At 36.3% G+C, this 20,959-nt stretch overlaps 1 protein-coding gene across 8 annotated transcripts in view; it reads right to left on the reverse strand.

Moving 5' to 3' along the window:
• Positions 1 to 20,959, reverse strand: part of ZNF385B (zinc finger protein 385B) — a 386,162-nt gene that overhangs the window by 268,255 nt on the left and 96,948 nt on the right. For 3 of the 8 annotated variants that reach the window (XM_078071050.1, XM_078071052.1, XM_078071051.1), the window contains exon 1: positions 6,140 to 6,530. The exons of 4 other annotated variants lie outside the window; for them this stretch is intronic. In XM_078071050.1, coding sequence (XP_077927176.1) covers positions 6,140 to 6,164 — 25 coding nt within the window. In that variant the 5' untranslated portion in view covers positions 6,165 to 6,530. Of the gene's footprint in view, positions 1 to 6,139; positions 6,531 to 20,959 lie in introns of those variants that run through there. One more of the 8 variants, XM_036071543.2, reaches the window with a different exon arrangement.

Here is a 20,959-nt window from a genome sequence, read left to right on the forward strand (position 1 = left end):
TCCTGAATATTCTGAAATTTCTTCAAAATTCAACCTCCCCTTTCTGGTTCTCCAAGAAAAAATTTGAGTAAAGGAATATTACCTTGAGGCACCTGGGCGACTCAGTCAATTAAGCGTCTGCCTTCGGCTCAGGTCATGATCCTGGGGTCCTGGGATTGAGCCCTGCATTGGGCTCCCTGCTCAGCAGGGAGTCTGCTTATTCCTCTCCCTCTCCCCCTCCCCCCTGCTCACATGTGCTCTCTCTCTCACTCTTTCAAATAAATAAATAAAATATTTAAGAAAAAAAAAGAAATACAACCTTAACTTGCTGGAAGAAACAGAAGGCTTCTAGATGTAAAGTCATTACCTCCGTCACCTTCTAAAAAACCAACACTACCAAAGAGTGAATCAGAGGGGGAAAAATAGTAGAATTACCATAGATGTCCAAATGAAATTCACACACCAATTTGAAATGTCAGCAAAATGATGTTCAGCTAAATAGCCTGGTGGTATTGCGACTCCCTGGATGGAATCAGAAGACGAAGATTCCTCGCTCTGACAGAATAGGCATTCCCTATGGGAGGCACCTGTTTATTATTCAATTGCCATTTGTCAAGAAAATATAGCTATTGAGCAGTCTCATCTTTTAGGAAATTAAAAGAAACAGAATCCCTCAAACTACTAGCAACTTTAACTTACTAGTGCCTTTTCTAAGAATTTGAGGACAAGTTAGAAAAAATGTTTTTTGAAGATATTTAGTTATTAAAATTTAGATTATGAATTCACATTGGTATTTTGCCATAACAAACAGACTACAAGGTCAAAAAAGATTGACATAAGTAGGGGGACATTGGAGCTGACATGGAGACTAAAGTAGTGATCTTTCAGGTAAAGAAGAATCAGAAACTTTTCCCAAAGAACATAGTTTAAATACCAAAAAAAGCCACTAATACAATCTAGAACAATTAGAAGAAGTAATGCATAATACAGTAACATTTATGACTAGGTGAAAGCAGAAAATAGATTGGTAAGAGAAGGCAAAAAATATCTTTTGAGATCCAAAATAATCAGATTGAAATAGTGGTATACTGTTAAAAGACAGGAAAATATTGGAAGTAAATTAGAATTTGTCCTGTAGAACAATAGACATTGAGAAACGAACTAGGTCATTGTGTGTCGGGGGGTACCATTTAATTGAAAGAAGATATGGTTTACTGAACCGTTCTTTACTGGGCTGTTAGAGTTAATCCATTTCCAAAACTTGAGTTAATTGCTCTCACATTCAACTGATCAATTTGGACTCAGAATTGGTTTTCTGGTCTGACATGTCACATGACTGACAGAGAGTGAACTGAGGTGGTGTTTTAGACTGGGTACAAAAAGATTAGTTTAAAGAAATTACCCTAAACATCTCTGCATTATTTACTAGTCAACTGCAAGGTAGCCTTACACAAAATTCTGTTATAAGTAGTTTACTTCTATATATATTTTTCTCATCCTGAGAATCAAATTATGCATTGATGTTTAGTCACTCTCCATGGGGATATTTATAAAAAATAGTGGGGACAGGGAGATACTAGGAAGTGAAAAGTGAGAAGAAAGGTAATGCAAAGTCTGAGTGAGCAAAGAGGATTTTAAAATATAGCCTTAGGTGAGATAAAGGAAAATGAACCTTTATTCCTCTATTTCCCTGTGGGGAGGTTGTCCAGATATTTAAAAGTAACATTCGGAGCCAGGATGGAACGTTCTGCTCTGTTCCAGTGAAGTTAAAATTGGAGTAACTCTGGGCTGGGAAAAGGACTTTTTTTTGATAAATAGCTTAACGTGTACCATGGGTATTACATTAATACATTAAAAAGTAGTTCTTCAATAAAAACCTGTCTATAAATATTTTGATACTGTATGAGGCACCTAGTAGGTACACAATAAATCTTATCTCTATTCTCTTTTACTCAGCTGTGGCACACTGAATAATGTGAGGGGCTTCTCATTATGCATCTTAACTACAACAAAATATAGTTAATTTAAAAGAATCTCAAATTTATTAAAGGATAACAATCCTGAAAATGTTCTAGTTGGTAAAGAATAACAACTGAACATTAATTGTACAATTCTCATTATTATCTAAAATGTTACTGACAACTGTTATTTAATATGCTGTCTTTATTGTTTTATCTTAGTAATTATAGAAGGCTTTCACATCCTTGCTCATGATTTCTGCTCTACCAATCCTATTTTTTTAATACCATTTTAGGTTTCTCAAATGGAAACTTTCTTTTCATTGGAATTTCTAGGCAAAAACTCCAAGAGTAGAAACTGCTTTTACAAGAATGCGAAGCCTCCATTTTGGCTTTGGCAGACCCAATTTTCTAGGTAATAAAGATTCACCTTCTTATTTAGAAACTAGATAGGGTTCCCATGTTAAATATAGGAGACCCTGTCAAATTTGATTCAGCTAAACAATGAGTAATTTTTAGTACAAGTATGTCCCAAATGTTGCCTGGGACATACTTATACTAAAAAGTATTCAATCAGAGAAAGACATGTGTCATATGATCTCACTGATATGAGGAATTCTTAATCTCAGGAAACAAACTGAGGGTTGCTGGAGTGGTGGGGGGTGGGAGGGATGGGGTGGCTGGGTGATAGACATTGGGGAGGGTATGTGCTATGGTGAGCGCTGTGAATTGTGTAAGACTGTTGAATCACAGACCTGTACCTGTGAAACAAATAATACATTATATGTTAAAAAAAAGAAAAAAGAAGATAGTAGGAAGGGAAAAATGAAAGCAGAGGGGAATCGGAGGGGGAGACGAACCATGAGAGACTATGGACTCTGAGAAACAAACTGAGGGTTCTAGAGGGGAGGGGGGTGGGGGGATGGGTTAGCCTGGTGATGGGTATTAAAGAGGGCACGTATTGAATGGAGCACTGGGTGTTATACACAAACAATGAATCATGGAACACTACATACAAATAAATAAATAAATAAATTAATTAATTAATTAAAATAAATTTAAAAAAATAAAAAGTATTCATCACCACAGCAACAAACCTCAAAACAAACTACCAACTATATAATTAGTCCAAACTAATTACTGTATGTGTACAATAGGAAAGCTCACCAAACTTGGAGAGTACTTTGATTTTGTCATAATGTTTCTCAATTAAAGTAGGTTTACTACTTACTTTACTATCTGCCATGTTTCATAACTAATCATTTTTAAAATCTGCTGAAGGAAATTCAGGGTTGCTAGCTCTTGACATAAAAGTAAAAAGATGCAGGTAAATTTCACAGAGATACATGAGAATCTCACATCCTCATGATAACTTTCTAAATCCTACTTCTTGTGAAAGAGAAATTGCTGCTAAGATTTTAGGCAGATATGCTAAATTACCCTTTGCTTCATCTAGTGATTTTCTATGATCTATATAATACAACAAATTTTACTTATTCTAGGAGAATTCTGACATTCTAAAACTTCTTTTAAGGTTTCATTTACTAAACACGTTATATCATCAGAAATTCAAAGAAAATATCTCAATGCCCTTCTAATCTTCTAATTCTCAACCCACAAACCCAATTTGCTTCATAGGCTTTGGGGAGTGAGAAATATGAGATACTTATTTGTAAGTCAAAACCTAAAACAAAATCCCCCTGACAAGCTGATGACGACTTGTGACATGACATCTCCAAAAGAGCGGAAGGAAAATAAGTTTTTTAAAATTATGCTTCACTGAAAATCAGAAAATCGTCTAATTACAATGGCACATATCATATGCTTACATTTCAATAAATATCATTTTATCATGGATCCTTTATCATGTGAAATCACTTAACGTAGGCAAAATCCATGGATTAACAAGAAAAAAAATCATGAAATTCAAGATTTCAGGAGTGTTTTCAGTTCCATTGTCAAGGCCATTTGAAAAAATAAGTACAATAGCACCATTCTAATGTGTACCCTAATCTACTTGTATATATCCATTACCACCATACAAAGAAAAAACACAAGAATAAATACTTCATTAAATGTCCTGGTAGTGAATTTTGACCACCTCTATTTCAAAATGCATTATGACTAGCAAAACTTTCAACAAGGGTTTTTTTTCTGGTGGAAAGAAAAGGCTAAGAAAATCCTTACTACAACATTTTTAAGTACACTTCATCTATTATCACTTTGTGGAAACAAAAACTGTTTTTAATATTTATCTAATTTTAGTATTTGAAAGCTTTTACTTTTTAAGTTGAGGCAGTTATACGAAAGAAGACATTTTCAACATTTTTAATATATCTTCAGACTGTTTAGTTTTATTCCTTAACTAATCCTTCTCATAGTACATGCATGTATAATAAAGTATGGGTACTTTATATCAACTCTAAAATATATAAAAGCCTTGTCTTCTCTCCAGCATTGCTCTAGGATATATTACCAAACAAGCAGATTAAGTCCAATGATGAATTGCACAATATGGTCAGCACTAATAGAGTGGTTTTCTCCAAATGCATTATAAAAAGATGAACAAATACTTTACATTTCAAAACATAGCTATTTTGATGTCACATGTCAAGGAAAGTCCAAAATGATAAATGTTAGTAACTTTAAATCTGTAGATTTTGGATTAAAAACATAAAGGAACTTCGGAGAAACGACAGTGCATTCAGAAAATAGACGAGGTTGAAGGTAAGAGTCTCTTCTTGAGGGTCTAATTAGGTGCCCCCCTCCCTCTGCTTTTTAAAAATTTATCTCATGGAGACACCTTAGCAGAAGCTATCAGCTTTGACAGAACACCGAAATCCTGGCAGTGAACCATAAATTGACCATTACCATAAAAAGAGCTGCTAAATGAGAAACCATGTGCTCAGTATAAAACTAATTTCATGCTTTCAAAAGCACACAGTGGCTTCTAGCAAGATAGTGGCCCTGGGACTTGCTGAGACAGATTGGCGAACACAAATGGTTTGCTCCTGATGTGTCTGCTTAGCCAAGCTTTACATGTACTGGCAGTAAACGGGGTTCTCGAATCTTCTGTCAAACGAATACACACTTATCTATAACTTCAGAGTTGAAAGCTATAAAACAGCTGCCTCAAATAAATTTAGCAGGAAAAACAGATACACATATATAAATACATACCCCATGTGCCATGTTAGCTTCCAATCAAATAAAAATAGATTTCTCTGCAGACCTAACATACTAAACCGACACTTAATAAGCATACTGCTTTGTGAATACATCATAACTCTCAGTCCTTTCTTCTTTAGAAACAGCTTCTCATGGTGTAGGAATTGGAGTTAGAAGAGCCTAAGCAATAGGACTCCATCTACTCGGGGGCTAACTTTGAGCTCGCCCTTATCTAGTTGGCTTGCAAATACTCTATACTTATAATGCCACATCTGACCCTTCTGGGCACGGTGATCTACTAATTTAACTTTCCGGTGAGTGTAGCTACTTTAGTTATATTTAAGTAATAAAATCTGCTACATTTAAAATGTCACATCTAATTAAAACATGCTTTATGAAGAAATGCTATTAATTTTCTCCTTCTTTCATTCAGTATACTGTCTCTAAAAATCAATTACTATAGGTTGTCCAGTGCATGACAGGTCATAACTTCTAATTATTAATGTTAAGCATAACAAGGTGTCAAGTCCAGTATGTAATCCATTTCACTTACTTTCTTAGTTATCTCGTAAACATCACTTGTTTCCTATTTTTCATGTCAAAAATTCTACAAAGTACATTTAGTTCATAGTCATATATATATATATATATATATATATATATATATATATATACACACACCTGAAGCACATCGTAGCACTGCTAATTACCTACTTTCAGTAATGACAGCAAATTGCGTAATATCACTGACTTGTTCTGAATGTTTAAAATGCAAAGGAAGTCACCTACTGTTAAGATGTCCTCGGCAAACAGCTAGCACAGAAAAAAAAGAATGCTATCACACCATGCATTTAAGGAGTTACTTCCCAATAAAATTAAAGAATCATATATCTTGCTCCTCAGTGGTGCCCTTTCCAATCTGTCAGTGCAACACGATAAACACAATTGATAACTCCACAGGATTCAACACAGCATAAAAATCTGTTACTGACACACCAGATCCCGCATCCAAGTTTTAGAATAAAAATGCTCACCTCTGCTAGGAAGTCCACTCCACATCCTGGCTGGGCTTTCACCAGCTTTGAGAGCAACCAAGTTGGATAAACAAAACTTCCAGTATGTGACCAGTGTGATGCACCGTGCTACCGAGACTTGGCTCCAGCCCTGATTATCTGTGTGACAGTACCACGCTATATCAGTGCAGCTCCAAACCTTCCCAGATGCTGCTTATTGCACTGCTCATTGAAAATCCTTTACACGCTGGCAACATTTTAGGGAAGGACAAGCACACTGAGTCACTTGTAAAGAAAGCAGAGCAATTTCAATTCTATATCTCCACGCGTGCTGAAACCAGAAGCACTGTCAACCTACAAGTCTGAGTGGATTTATGCCGAGAAACAGGCAACCTAAGCCTTCATTATCAATGCATGAAATCAGCCACTGTGATCAAATTCAAGCAAACCACAAAAAGGATATGATTATGAAAGGCTCCACAGATTTAGCACCAAACCTTGTGGAAGGAAGAATCATCTACTGAAATTGTGTAAATGTTAAAAATAGCTCTGGCTTTTCAACAATGAGCAGGATGCAGAGAAGAAATCAGTAGTATATATTATAAGGACTTACCATAAAAGCTGCAAAAATCAAAATAGCTGTAGGTTCCTGGGACTTTTCTACAGATAAATAAAATCACTAGAGGCTATCACAATTATAAGAAAAAAAAAATTCCATATATTTGATGTAGATATCCAGTAAAGAACAAATTAAATATACTTTAACCCCTAACTGCTTATCTCTAAATTAAAATAATAATGATAGTAAAAGCGTGCAGGAATATGCTAACACCAGGGCAAAATCCTATCCAATTTACTCTAAGACAAATTCTTAAACAATAAAGATTGAAATGTGCTCTGTGTAGCAAGAAAACAAACATACAAAGTAAAGAATATTTTTAACCCCATAGTTCTTGACTGCTTATTTTTTATAACTCTATAGCTCATGAAAATCCCTACCCCCGCCACTCCCAAATTTATACCTTTACCTTTCACCATCTTTTCTCTATCAATACTAAAACATAAGATGCAAGAGACAGTGGACAACTCTTAAAAAGGTAAAAGGTAGAATATCCTAGAAAGTAGCAACAATGATTTGAGATCACAAAATATAGAGCTTTGACACATGCAAAGTGCAAAGCAAAAAGGACATGAAACATTTATCAAAAATCACAAAAGAACTGGAAGAAATTCCTAGTAAGTAGCATTCACAAAGAACACATTTAAGGTTCTACTCAGATTTTTAAAGATGGGTTTCAGGTTCTCACTGAGACTCTAAAGACAGGGCAAAGCAGGATCCAATAAAGGCAACCCCGATTTGAGGATCTTTGGTAAATGACTGTGTTCAATTCTAGTAATACCACTAGCTCTCAGGTGCCACATTTAGTAGTATCTACCAAATCCAAAACATCTGTGTAAAAATAAGCACTGTCCCTAACATATATTTATGTAACACAGCATTTTGGAACAACTTTAAACATGGCACCCCCATAGGTATCTGCATTATATCTCTATGTGTGTATTTGACTCCTTATAGGCCACCGGTTAGAACCCCTTCCTTGGAGACAGTTATAGACATACATGGAGCGGTCATGCACACAAGCACGTTTGCCCATGTCACAGGAAAATGCACTTATCCTGTTGCAGTTACTTCTGCTACCTGAATTCCATTCATTTTGTGCCTCATGATTCACTGATTCAGCAACTGCTCAGTGTTTTCTGTCTCTGTCTCTATCTATGTGTGTGCTTTTCTAGTCTTAGAAAATAGTTCATGAGAGATTGTGCGCCTAAAACTCTTTTTATTATTACCATACATGCAGCTCCCTAGTAATAAGATAAAAGTTTAAAGTGAAACCATAATATTTGATTATAGGTCCTTAATTCCTAATCTAAAACCTTAGTGCCAGATGCATTTCAGAATTCAAATGCTTTCAGATTTTAGAAAGATAATACTCTGCAGAGACCATGAATTATGTAATGCCTCCAGTGGGGTCTGGGGCAACACTCTATAGTCAGACACATTAACATTTCTACAGCAAAACATGGGCATATTCATACTAGATGGGATAAATAAAGACTATAATTAACCTCCTATCAGTTCAGGTCAGGTTTTGTCACCAATACGAATTATAAAACCGTCTGATTTTCAGGGCTTCTTGGATTGCAAGAATTGCAGGTTAGGAGACCCGGAAAAATGTTTACCTAAACTGTTACAGGGATTGGATTGGAAAAGGGTACCTAAACACATGTTCTCTTGCTTGAACAAGAGATTTGGAGATTAGCGTTGTTTTGACAGGAAAGTCAAAAAATACGAGAGACGGTACTGTTAAGACTGAGACACAAAGCAGAGCAGAGATGGAGATGTAAGGCAAGATGATGAGACTAGGGCACAGGAGCAGAAAGTAAGAAGAAGCCATTCAGAATTACTGTGTCGAGAAAAAAATAAAACACAATGACAATAATATCAAACACTCACTGATGAACTACTTTATACCCAGTAATGTGAAAGGCACTTGACAAAAATATTTCTTTTAGCAATGTACTTTATAATTTTCAAAAGAAAATTTTAAAAGGAAGGATGTATTTTCACAATGAGGCATAAAACATTGGGTTATCTCACTCTCTTCTCATCGTACCCCAAAACAAAACATCCATAATGTGAAACATCATGTGTGAGAACGTCACAAACAAAAATAAGCTTTATGAAGTAAAGGTCCCTATTTTATTGTTATATGCCATGTACTATTTGGTGTAAGAGTTCTTCAAATCACTTGTAGAAAAAAATGTAGTAATGTTCTTTACCGTCAATTCTCAAACTATTTTACCTTAAAACCCATTTTTAAAAAGAATATTCCTACCCCAAAACATGAATATTATGTTGTGTTTACTTGGAGCTGTCCTGTGAGTATATTTCCCAAATCCTTTTTTGAAGTAGGTACATTAAAGAACTTTAAGATAACATTGACCCTGGACTTAAGACTTTGGGCCTATAGAACACTCATCATCTTTGAACATGTGGTGGTCAAAGGGTACCAAGATGCACTTATGTAGGATGAATAAGTCTAGAGAGCTAAGGTACAGCATGATGACTATCAATACTGTATTGAATACTGGAATTTTGCTAAGAGAGTAGATTTCAGTTTTTCTCATCACACACACACAAAGGAGTGATTAAATGAGGAGATGGATATATTAATTTGCTTGACTACAGCGATCATTCCACTATGTATATGTATATTGAGTCATGTTGCACATATTAAATATATACAATTCTTATTAAAAAAATTAAAAGACTATACATACTCCACCTAAAAAGAAGAGCATTTCTTGAGTGACCTTTGGGGCCCAGACTTGCAGTGGAGAAGAGTTCCAGAGGCATTTAGGAGAATACTGGTCTTCCTATTCACGGTACAAAGTATAACAGAATGTGTGGCTCTAATTTTAGAATTTAGAATATGGTCACAAAGTCATTTTCCATGTGAAGAAGGAAACTGCACTTATTCATTTCTGACAGTACAACATAATTTAGTGAATTCTTTCTTTAGTAACCTAAATAGTGCCCTGGGGGTTTGCTAGAGTTATTGCAGCTTCTAAAAGCAAATGACTATCCAGAGTAGGTAACTCCCCAGGATCAAAATCAATATCTCTTTATACCTTTTACATCATGTCCACATAAGAACAAATAAACTTCTAGCCTCTACTGACCAAGAGTCTCTGGATTGCAAGGCTGGCTCACTAGAGGGCAGGCTCTTGAAATGGGTCTACATGATGTGAATGCCATCACACTCAGGCCAAAAACAAAACAACACAAAAAAAAAACAATAATCAGCCCACCCAGATCCTCCAAACTCTTCATGTAATCAAGAGAAAAGCAAACATGTTTCATAGTTGGCCAAAGAACCAGCTCCAGAGAAACCATAAGCACAAGGATGAACACCAACCCCACTGTCAGTTGTAACATTTCACAGGGATGTCTAATTCGGAAAAATGTCCAACAGCCTCCTTGGCTATGATGCTGTAAAGGCTATGAAAGTGGAATACCCGTGTGAAGAAAGTTGGTCAGTCAGGATGACACCACATTTAACTCACCAAGAGAATCTGAACTTACTGATTTTAAATTCCTACGGAGCCAGCTACCAAAAGCCTTTCTCCACAGATTAATCAGGTAACATACACACATACACAAAATCAGGTAACAGATTTTAAGGTGGCCTTTGATAATTCTGACCACTCAGCCACCCAAACAATTTCCGTCATTGTCTTAGATTCAGTTCCATACTGAAAAGTGTCAGCATTTGGTTTTTAAAATCTGAAAGCCAAGACTTATATAAAATAACACTTACCTGTTAATAAATACATGTAAAAGTCCATAGTCCAAGCATTCTTAAAGCAAGACTATCTGTCCTCACTAAAAAAGGGCCAGACACTCCTTTTAATTCTTTATTTTAAAAAGTTCCTTTAAAACTCCTTTATATGTCAATTCCTTAGAGTTTTGTACTTACATAACGAATACCCTTTTTACAGTTTTTAACCACATGTACTGAATATGGAGTTGTTCTATAATGACTTTTTTCAGGTCTACCTTAAAATGTTCTAGAATTCTGACACCATCCAAAATGGCTGGGGTTCTGTCCCAAAGCATTTGGGGATTGGAGTTATAACTTGAGCCTTCATTCTATTTCTGAATTGCTCTACTTTCATTCATAAGGAACCTCAATAAGCCCTATTTACAAATACCAACTGAATTTACCTGGGGAGTATGAATTGGGGCACTAACTCTATGCTTATTTAGAAGAATAGACTCAGGATTTTGTAAAATACTTAGAAACTTATAATGATCAATTCTGGTCAAGAAAAAGAGCCAGAAAGGTATGATAATATTTTTTCTACTGTATCATCACTGGGTCTAAATTACTCTAAGTAAGAGAATTCTTGGGCCCTATCAATAGGGATTTATACTAAGGAAAGCAAATGTCCTCTTCTTTAGAACCCAAGTTAGTATATATTAAGCCAAGATCCTTTTCCCTTCTAAGTCTGGTTTTCCTATAAAAAACTATAGGAAGTTATATGGACTCTATCTACAAAGTGGGCTGTATAATAATAATTCCATGAAAAGATATCTATGGACTTTGAGACTTCCCTTTGTCAATGATTTGTTATACTTTCATCACAGTACCTGTATTTTGCAAAATATTTCTTTTTTTTTTTTTTTAAAGATTTTATTTATTTGACAGAGAGACACAGCCAGAGAGGGAACACAAGCAGGGGGAGTGGGAGAGGGAGAAGCAGGCTTCCCGCAGAGCAGGGAACCCAGTGCGGGGCTCGAATCCAGGACCCTGGGATCATGACCTGAGCCCAAGGCAGATGCTTAACGACTGAGCCACCCAGGCGCCCCTGCAAAATATTTCTTAAGCGATAAATGACTGTGTTAAGTCATAACTAAGTTAAGTGATAAACTGACTCATCAAAAATTAGGAAAAAGCAAGTATTTTAAGCTGTATGTTTCTACTACAAAAGTAAAAGACATTATGCTGATGAATTCTAGCCCTATCTCTGCATCTATCACACAAACTGAAGTTTGCGTTGTTAAACATTAGTGTTCATATCTAATACCTCTTAAAATGAACTACAACTTGTTTTTTTCCAGACAGAGAGCATATTATGATATTTAAGCAGTAATTTTTATTCTTGAAAAGTGAAGAAAAATCTCCACTGACCCTTTGTCCCTCCCACCCTTTGGCAGGAGTGACACATACTTACCACCCCCTGGGAGCTCCCTTACAGGTTTTGCCTAATGCACAGGAGATATTCAAAAAGAGTCTGCCAAACGAGCCTGCTCCTATGCACACATGCATGTCCACATACATGCTCACCCCTTTGTGAGTATTTCTTTGCTTTCCATACTCATGAATAAGTTCCAGCAAAAAATGAGGAAATGAGGAAAATATCTTACTTTCAATATACTTGTGGCACCATCTTGTGGTGATTCTATAGTGTTACTGTTTCAGGTTTAATTTTTAAAGTTCAAAATTGAGAGAACACTTTTGAGGACAAAATGTCATTTTAAATATATAGGAGAGGCAGTGTGAGAAATTTGGCCTATGAATTTAAAAACCCATACACATATTCTAATAGCTATAATACCTATCACAGTGTCCTGACCCTAGTAGCTGATTCTTGAATGTAGAATAGGAATGAAAATAAGAGACCATTAGATGGGAGGGGGGAAAAAACAGCTGAGGATCCTAGAAGATCCTGGAGGCATCAAAGAGAAGCCCAGAATATGGCAGCGAGGAAAAGGATACATTATACAACGTTCCAACCCACAACCCACTTCTGATCTTGCTCTCCATTTTTACCTCCAAGTAATTATTTCTATTTCCTGCTGCAAATCACCTGGTTATATCATTCAAACCTCACCTCTCCCTGCTCCCAAAGTATCCTCAGCTTAAAATCTACTCAAACTCAAGGCCCACACAAAAAAGATGCCACATCTCACATCAAGAGGCGGACTCAATATTCCCACCACTTGAGTTTGAACTGGTCTTGTGACAAGCTCTGACCAAAAGACCAGAGTGGTTGCAGCTTCTGCTCTTGCTGACTGACGGTGCTGCTCTGGGACTGGGTGAAAGAGTCTCCTGGTGAGAATGATCCAGCCCACAGCTGGCACCAACTTCCAGATGCATGTGTGTGAGGCAGTCGTAGACCGTCCAACCCAGTTGACATGCTGGCTACCTGCAACTACATGAGTGACCTCCTGTGAATCCAGGACAAGAACACCTAGGTGAGACCAGCTCCAATCTCTGATCCAGAGAATCGTGACTGAAATAAAGCATTGTTTTAAAAAAAATGTCTGAAGGCTACTATCTCAAATTTTGTCTCTCTTCTGATTTTCTCACTCAGTTTCAGCCACATCTCAGCTTCTCTGGATATGACAAACTGTTTCTCAGTTTAAGATTTTAAACATTCTCTTTACTCCCTTTGAATCAATATTTCTCCACTCTCTTTGCTTGACTAACTCCTGTTTAGTCTTAAAAGCTTCAACTTCAATGAGATTAGAAATTCTTTTGGAATTAATTGAAGGTGAGAAAGAAAATGGGCAGTTCAGTTAGTAGCAACTGGGAAAACCAAACATTAGATAACAAGGAAGTAGTCATGAATTCTTTTCATTTTTACTTTGTGAAGAATTTGTTGCAAAAAGTTATGAGAGGTAATGCAGAGGGTGAGAAAGACCTTAGACTTTGAATCTTTGTGTGGCCTTTTGGAAAGGCCTCCAAATCTCTCTAAGCTTCTTATCTATAATGTGAGGAGAGTCGTACATATCATGTTGGGTTGTGAAAACTAACGTCATTATTTCAGTCTTTCCATGATAACTCCTATCTCCAGTGCACCTCAAATCAAGTACAAATGTGTCTCTCATACGACAGTTCAGCTCAACCTTCATAAACTGGGCCTGACCTTTCATAGTTTTAAATATTATTTGTGCCAAATGAGTGCCAATGGAAGGATCAGAGGTCATACCCTGAGAAAGAATCCCTTCCCATTTTGAGGAAATATGGATTCTCAAAACCCCAGAATATAATCAATCTTCCCCACCATGATCCTTGGGGGCAATTTGATTCTCCATGACAGGCACAAATGTTTCTTGACAACACAAGGAGAACAAAATGTAAAGTTAACATTTATTACTCTATCTGGTGATTTACCTGCTTCTGATTGGACAGGGTGGGTATCAGAATATCATGTATCCCTGACTGATAGGAGGGGAAAGCCTCTGAGCAAAAATGTTAGTCCATCCAGAGAGAGAACTTACAGCCTCTCTTTTCTGATTCAACTTCCACATCAAGTACACTGTCTGAGCAGTAACCTGTAAGCACAAAGTAGGCAATTTCTGCCCAACCCAACTTACATCCCTAGATGGAAGGCAAGAACAGCATGGTGACAAATCAGGTCACGCAAGAATTAGGCCAACTTGTTCCAAATCCCAGCCTTGCCTCTTCTGGCTGTTACCTAACCTCTTCATTCCTCATTCCCATTGTATGTAATAATAGCGCCTTCCTCATAAATCTGTTGTGAGAATTTAAATAAGGTGACCTCCTTAGCACAATACCTGGCACAAGGTAAAGCCTCATTCATCCACTTAACCACGGCCGCCGGGTCTAACTTCACTGTGTTTAGGATACTGTAGAACGTACAGAGTTGCTTATAAAGCTCCCAGCTAGAGGTAAGGTTTGGTTGATGGGGCTGTGGGGGCTATGTCCCTTTATTTCCATGACGTCTTCCCTCTACTTCCATGGGTCAGTGGATGCCCCAGCAGAAGACAAGGTACACAAGAAGGCCCTCTTTCTCTTTCCTGACCAATTCCTAATTATAGATTCATCTGAGATAAGCAGCTCTTTTTCTGGGTATAAATTCCTCCTCATTGGGTTAGATTGGTGTTCTCAAAGTGTGATTTCAAACCAGGAGGTTCCACTGAGAACTTGTTAGAAATGCAAGTTCTCAGGTTCTACTCCAGGCCTACTGAATCAGAAACTTTGGGGATGGAGCCCAGCAATCTGCCTCCTAACATACCCTCCAGGTGAATTCTGATGCATGCTAAAATTTGATAACCACGGAGTTAGATTGTCAGTTATTCACACATCGATTGCTTTAATTTTTTAAATTTCAAATACCCCTCAGAGAATTAGAATGGTAAATGGGATAGAATTGGTGGGGAAATACCACAGCAATAGGCGCTGAGGATAATAGGTCCAAGCCTTTGATAGCAGAGGGCGAGATGAGCATCCTTAGCCACCCTACATAGAGAATAAATGTGGTCAAATTTATCTGGACTTGGGAAGTTGTATGTGGGTTGTGGAAAATAATCTCTGCACAGCCAGGTGATATCCTAGGGAAATACCAAGCTGAGATGTCTGGACTTTATCAGGGAGGCTCCTGGTTGACATAAACCAGAGTGGCATAGAAGAACTTAGGAGAACTCTGAATTCCAACAGCTGCCCTTGATTTTTTTTATATATGTTTGGGAAACTGTGTTTTTCCTATGCTCCCACAGAACAAAGAACACTCTCCTATTCTAGCTACTTTCTATTTTTCCTGAAGGATCTTCCCTCCTTTTCGCCCAATCATATTTCACTCCAATAACAATAAACTGTAGTTTGTCCCTACATGCATTTACATTGCAATCACTTCTATTTGGAACATTGCTTTTCCTTGAATAACCTGAAACTCATCTTTAAATATTTACCACAAATATCACCTCTTCTAGGAAGACTTCCCTGACCTCTATAAAGTTAACCATTCCTTTTTTCTGTGCCACCCACCTTATGTATAAACCTATCACTGTTCTTAGCATATCACATTGTCATTCATTTAGATATCCATATGGATACTTAAGAAAAAGAAATTGTAAAATTGATAAGGCAAGAAACAAACATTGGAGAGGTTGTGGAGAAAGGGGAACCCTCTTACACTGTTGGTGGGAATGCAAGTTGGTACAACCACTTCGGAAAACAGTGTGGAGGTACCTCAAAAAATTAAAAATAGAGCTACCCTATGACCCAGCAATTGCACTACTGGGTATTTACCCCAAAGACACCGATGTAGTGAAAAGAAGGGCCATATGCACTCCAATATTCATAGCAGCATGCCCGCAATAGCCAAACTGGAGAAAGAGCCGAGATGCCCTTCAACAGATGAATGGATAAAGAAGATGTGATCCATATATACAATGGAATATTACTCAGCCATCAGAAAGGATGAATACTCAACTTTTACATCAACATGGATGGGATTGGAGGAGATTATGCTAAGTGAAATAAGTCAAACAGAGAAAGTCAATTATCATATGGTTTCACTTATTTGTGGAACATAAGGAATAGCATGGAGGACATTAGGAGAAGGAAGGGAAAAATGAAGGGGGTGGGGATCAGAGCGGGAGACGAACCATGAGAGACTATGGACTCCGAGAAACAAACTGAGGGTTTTAGAGGGGAGAGCGGTGGGGGGATGGTTTAGCCCGGTGATGGGTATTAAGGAGGGCACGTACTGCATGAAGCACTGGGTGTTATATGCAAACAATGAATCATGGAACACCACATCAAAAACTAATGATGTACTGTATGGTGACTAACATAATAAAATTTTTAAAAAAGAAAAAAAAGAAAAAGAAATTGTGTTTTATTAATCTTTGAAGACACTTGATATTATTTAAAAAGCCAAATCCCCAAATTTGTGCTCATTATCATCTCTGATAATGCTACTAGAAGACTGGGTATTTTAGATGGTCACCTTTATTAAGATTTTTTAACTGTAATTTTTATTGAGATGATTAGAGATTCACAGGCAGTTGTATAAAATAATATAAGGAGTTCCCTTGAGCTCATTCTGGCTTCCACTGATTACACATTTTGTAAAATTATGGAATAATATCCCAGTCTGGATGTTGACATGGATACCATCTATCAATCTTACTCAGATTTCCCCACTTATACTTGAATTCCTTTGTGTGTTTGTGTGTGTGTATCTCCTATGTAGGTTCATGTAACCACCACCACAGGATCCCTTATGTTGACCTTTCATAATCATACCCACTTCCGTCCTGACAACTTCCCCCTTCCCTAACCCCTGAGAACCACTGATTTGTTGTCTATTCCTAAAATTTTGTCATTTCTAAAATGTTGCACAATGGAATAATACAGTATAAAAACCTTTGGGATTAACTTCTTTCACTCTGCATGATTCCCTAGAGATTCATCCAAGTTGTTGTGTATAGCAATAGTTCATTTCTTTTTTTTATAGAGTAGTATTCCATGTATGGCTTATCACAGTTTAACATTTCACCCTCAAAAGATATCCACATCAAATCCTGTGAACCTGGGAACATTATCTTATTTGGAAAAAGGATCTTTGCCAAAGTAAGAAAAGGATTTTGAGATGAGGAGAACACCTTGAATTATCCGGGGGTTCCTAAATCTACAAGTGAGTGTCCTTATAAAAGAAGTAGGGGGAGATTTGAAATAGTCCAAAGAGGAGAGGACACAGCCACACAGAGGGGAAGAAGATGTGAAAACAGAGGCAGAGATTGGAGTGATATAACCACAAGCCCAGAATTGCCAGGGCAGTCACTAGGGAGTGGAAGATATAAGGAATGGATTCTTTCTAGTGCCCCTGGAGGTTAATGCAGCCCTGCCAAAGTTCAGACTTTTGTTTTTTTAATTTATTTTTAAATTTTTAAAAATTTTAATTCCAGTATAGTTAACATACAGCGTTATTTAGTTTCAGGTGTATAATACAGTGATTCAACAATTTAGACCCCAGAACTTTGAGAGAATAAATTTCTACTGTTTTAGACCACCAAGTTTGTGGTAATTTGTTACAGAAGCCTCAGGAAACTAATACAGAGTTGTTTATAGTTTTTGGCTATTACCATTAATGCTACTCTAAGCATTCATATACAGGTTGTTGTGGGAACACTTTTTTCATTTCTCTGGAATAAATTTCCAAGAGTACAATTACTGGGTTGAACAATAAATGTAGGTTTAGTTTTATAAGAAACTTCCCAACTATTTTCTAGAGTGGCTATACGATTTTACATTCCCATTAGCGATGTATGAGTGATCCATTTACTCCCCATCTTTGCCAACACTTGGTGTTGTCACTATTTCTTGCTTTAGCCATTCTGACAGATATATATTAAAATCTCATTGTGATTTTATTTTTCATTTCCCTGATGACTAATGATGTTGAACACCTTTTCATGCACTTATTTGTCATCTGTATATCTTTTTCAGTGAAATTTGTCTTCCTGTCTTTTACTTATTTCACAATTGGATTTTTTTTTTTTTTACTGTTGAGTTTTGAGAGCTCTTTATATATTCTAGATACTAGTCCTATGTTAAATATGTGGTTTACAAATATTCTCTACCATCTGTAACTTATATTTTCATCCTCTTCACATGGTAGTTTGCAAAGCAAAAGTTTTTAATTTTGCATGAAGTCCAATTTATCAATTTTTCTCTTATGGATCATGTTTTTGGTGTTAAGTCAGAACTCTTTGCTCAGCCTTAGGTCCCAGAGATTTTCTTCTATTTTTTTTTTCCTAAAAGTTTTATACTTTTATGTATTACATGTAAATCTATGACACACTGGTTTAATTTTTGTGTATGGCATAAATTTAGGTGAAAGTTCTTTTTTTTTTTCTTTTTTACCTATAGATGTCCAGTTGCACCAGCAACATTTATTGAAAAGGCTATCTTTCCTACATTGAAATGCTTTTGTACCTTCATCAAAAATCAATTGAGCATAAGTGTGTAGATCCATTTCTGGGTTCTGTAGTTTTTTCCATTGATCTATGTGCCTATATCCCTGTTAAAATAATAGTCTTGATAATTTTAGCTATATAGTAAGCCTAGATATTGGGTAGAAATTTTTCCTGCTTTATTCTTCTTTGTCAAGATTACTTTATCTATTCTAGAGCCTGCATTTTTCCATATAAATTTCAAATAAGCTTGTCTATATCTCCAAAAGCCTTGCTGGGGTTTTAATAGGAATTGCATAAAACCTATGGACTAATTTAGAACTCACATCTTAGCTATGCTGAGTTTTCCAAGTCAGGAATATGGTCTGGCTCTCCATTTATTTAGGTCTTGATTTATTTTCTCAATATTTTGTAATTTTCAACATGCGCATCCTGCATATTTCTAACTGCATATCTAAGTATTTTGTTTTATTAGATGTGATTTTAAATTATACTGTTTTTAAATTGCAGTTTCCAATGCATTTCCAAAAATGTTTATTTTTAGTATATAAATATGCAATTGATTTTTCTGTGTTGATTCTCTATCCTGAAATCCTGCTAAACTCACTTATTAGTTTTAGGGATTCTTTCAAAAATTCTTCGTGATTGATAACAGATCATGTCATCTGTGAAGTGAGATAGTCTTATTTCTTCCTTTCCAATTTGTAAGCCTTTTATTTATTTATTTATTCCATTTTAACAATATTCCTAGGATTCCCAGTACTATGTTGAATAAGAGAGATGAGAATGGACACTCTTCTCTTGCTCTTTTTAAATTTTTTAGTTTTCTTAATTTTTAAATTTTAATTCCAGTATAGTTAACACAGTGTTATATTAGTTTCAGGTGTACAGTATACTCATTCAACAATTCTACACATTGCTCAGTGCTCATCAAGATAAGTGTACTCTCTAATTCCCATCAACCTATTTCACCCATCCCTTTGCCCACCTCACCTCTGGTAACCATCAGTTTGTTCTCTATAGCTAAAAACTATTTCTTGGTTTGTGTCTCTCTTTTTTCCTTTGTTCATTTGTTTTGTTTCTTAAATTCCACATATGAGTGAGATCATATGGTACTTGTCTTTCTCTGACTTATTTTACTTAGCATTATTCTCTCTAGTTCCTTCCATGTTGTTGCAAATGGCAAGATTTCATCCTTTTTATGGCTGAATAATATTCCATTGTATATATACACCATATCTTCTTTAGCCATTCATCTATCAACAGACAATTGGGCTGTTTCCATAAGATGGTTATAGTAAATAAATACAGGGGTTCATATAACCTTTTAAATTCGTGTTTTTATATTCTTCGGGTAAATACATAGTAGTGAGATTACTGGATCATAGGGTAGTTCTACTTTTAACTTTTTGAGAAACAGTATGGAGATACTGTTTTCCACAGTGGCTGCACCAGTTTGCATCCCAACAGTTCAAGAGGGTTCTTTTTTTTCTCCATATCCTCACAAACATTTGTGGTTTCTTGTGTTTCTGATTTTAACCATTGTGACAGGTACAGGGTGATATCTCATTGTAGTTCTGATTTGCATTTCCTTGATGATGAATGATGTTGGGCATCCTTTCATGTGTCTGTTGGCCATCTGCATGACTTCTTTGGAGAAATGTCTGTTCATGTCTTCTACCCATTTTTTAATTAGGTTGTTTGGGTGTTGACTTGTATATGGTCTTTATATATTTTGGATACTAACCCTATGTCAGAGATGTCGGTTGCAAATATCTTCTCCCATTCAGTATGTTGTCTTTTATTTTTGTTGACTGTTTCCTCCACTGTGCAGAAGAGCTTTTTATTTTGATGTACTCCCAATAATTTATTTTTGCTTTTATTTCCCTTGCCTCAGGAGACATATCTAGAAAAATGTTGCTATGGCTGATGTCAGAGACATTACTCCCTGTGCTCTCTTCTAGGATTTTTATGGCTTCAGGTCTCAATTTACATCTTTAATCCATCTTAAGTTTATTTTTGTATATGGTGTAAGAAAGTGGCCCAGTTTCATTCTTTTGCATGGTGCTGTCCAGTTTTCCCAACACTATTTGTTGAAGATCTTTTTCCCATTGCATATTCTTGCCTTTTTTTGGAAGACTAATTGATCACACAATCACGGGTTTGTTTCTGGACTTTCTAACCTGTTCCATTGGTCTATATGTCCATTTTTGTGCCAGTACAATACTGTTTTGATCACTACATCTTTGCAGTGTAATTTGAAATCTGGAATTGTGATACCTCCAGCTTTTTTTTTTCTTTTCCAAGATTATCTTGGCTGTTTGAGGTCTTCTGTGGTTCCACACAAATTTTAGGATTATTTGTTCTAGTTCTGTGAAAAATACTATTGGTATTTTGATAGGGATTGCATTAAATCTGTAGATTGCTTTGGACAGTATGGACATTTTAACAATATTTGTTCTTCCTATCCATGAGCATGTAGTATCTTTCCATTTGCTTGTGTTGTCTTGCATTTCTTTCATCAGTGTTTTCAGAGTAAAGGCCTT

This window comes from Halichoerus grypus, chromosome 4 (assembly GCF_964656455.1).
Source record: "Halichoerus grypus chromosome 4, mHalGry1.hap1.1, whole genome shotgun sequence".
Classification (NCBI taxonomy): Eukaryota; Metazoa; Chordata; class Mammalia; order Carnivora; family Phocidae; genus Halichoerus; species Halichoerus grypus.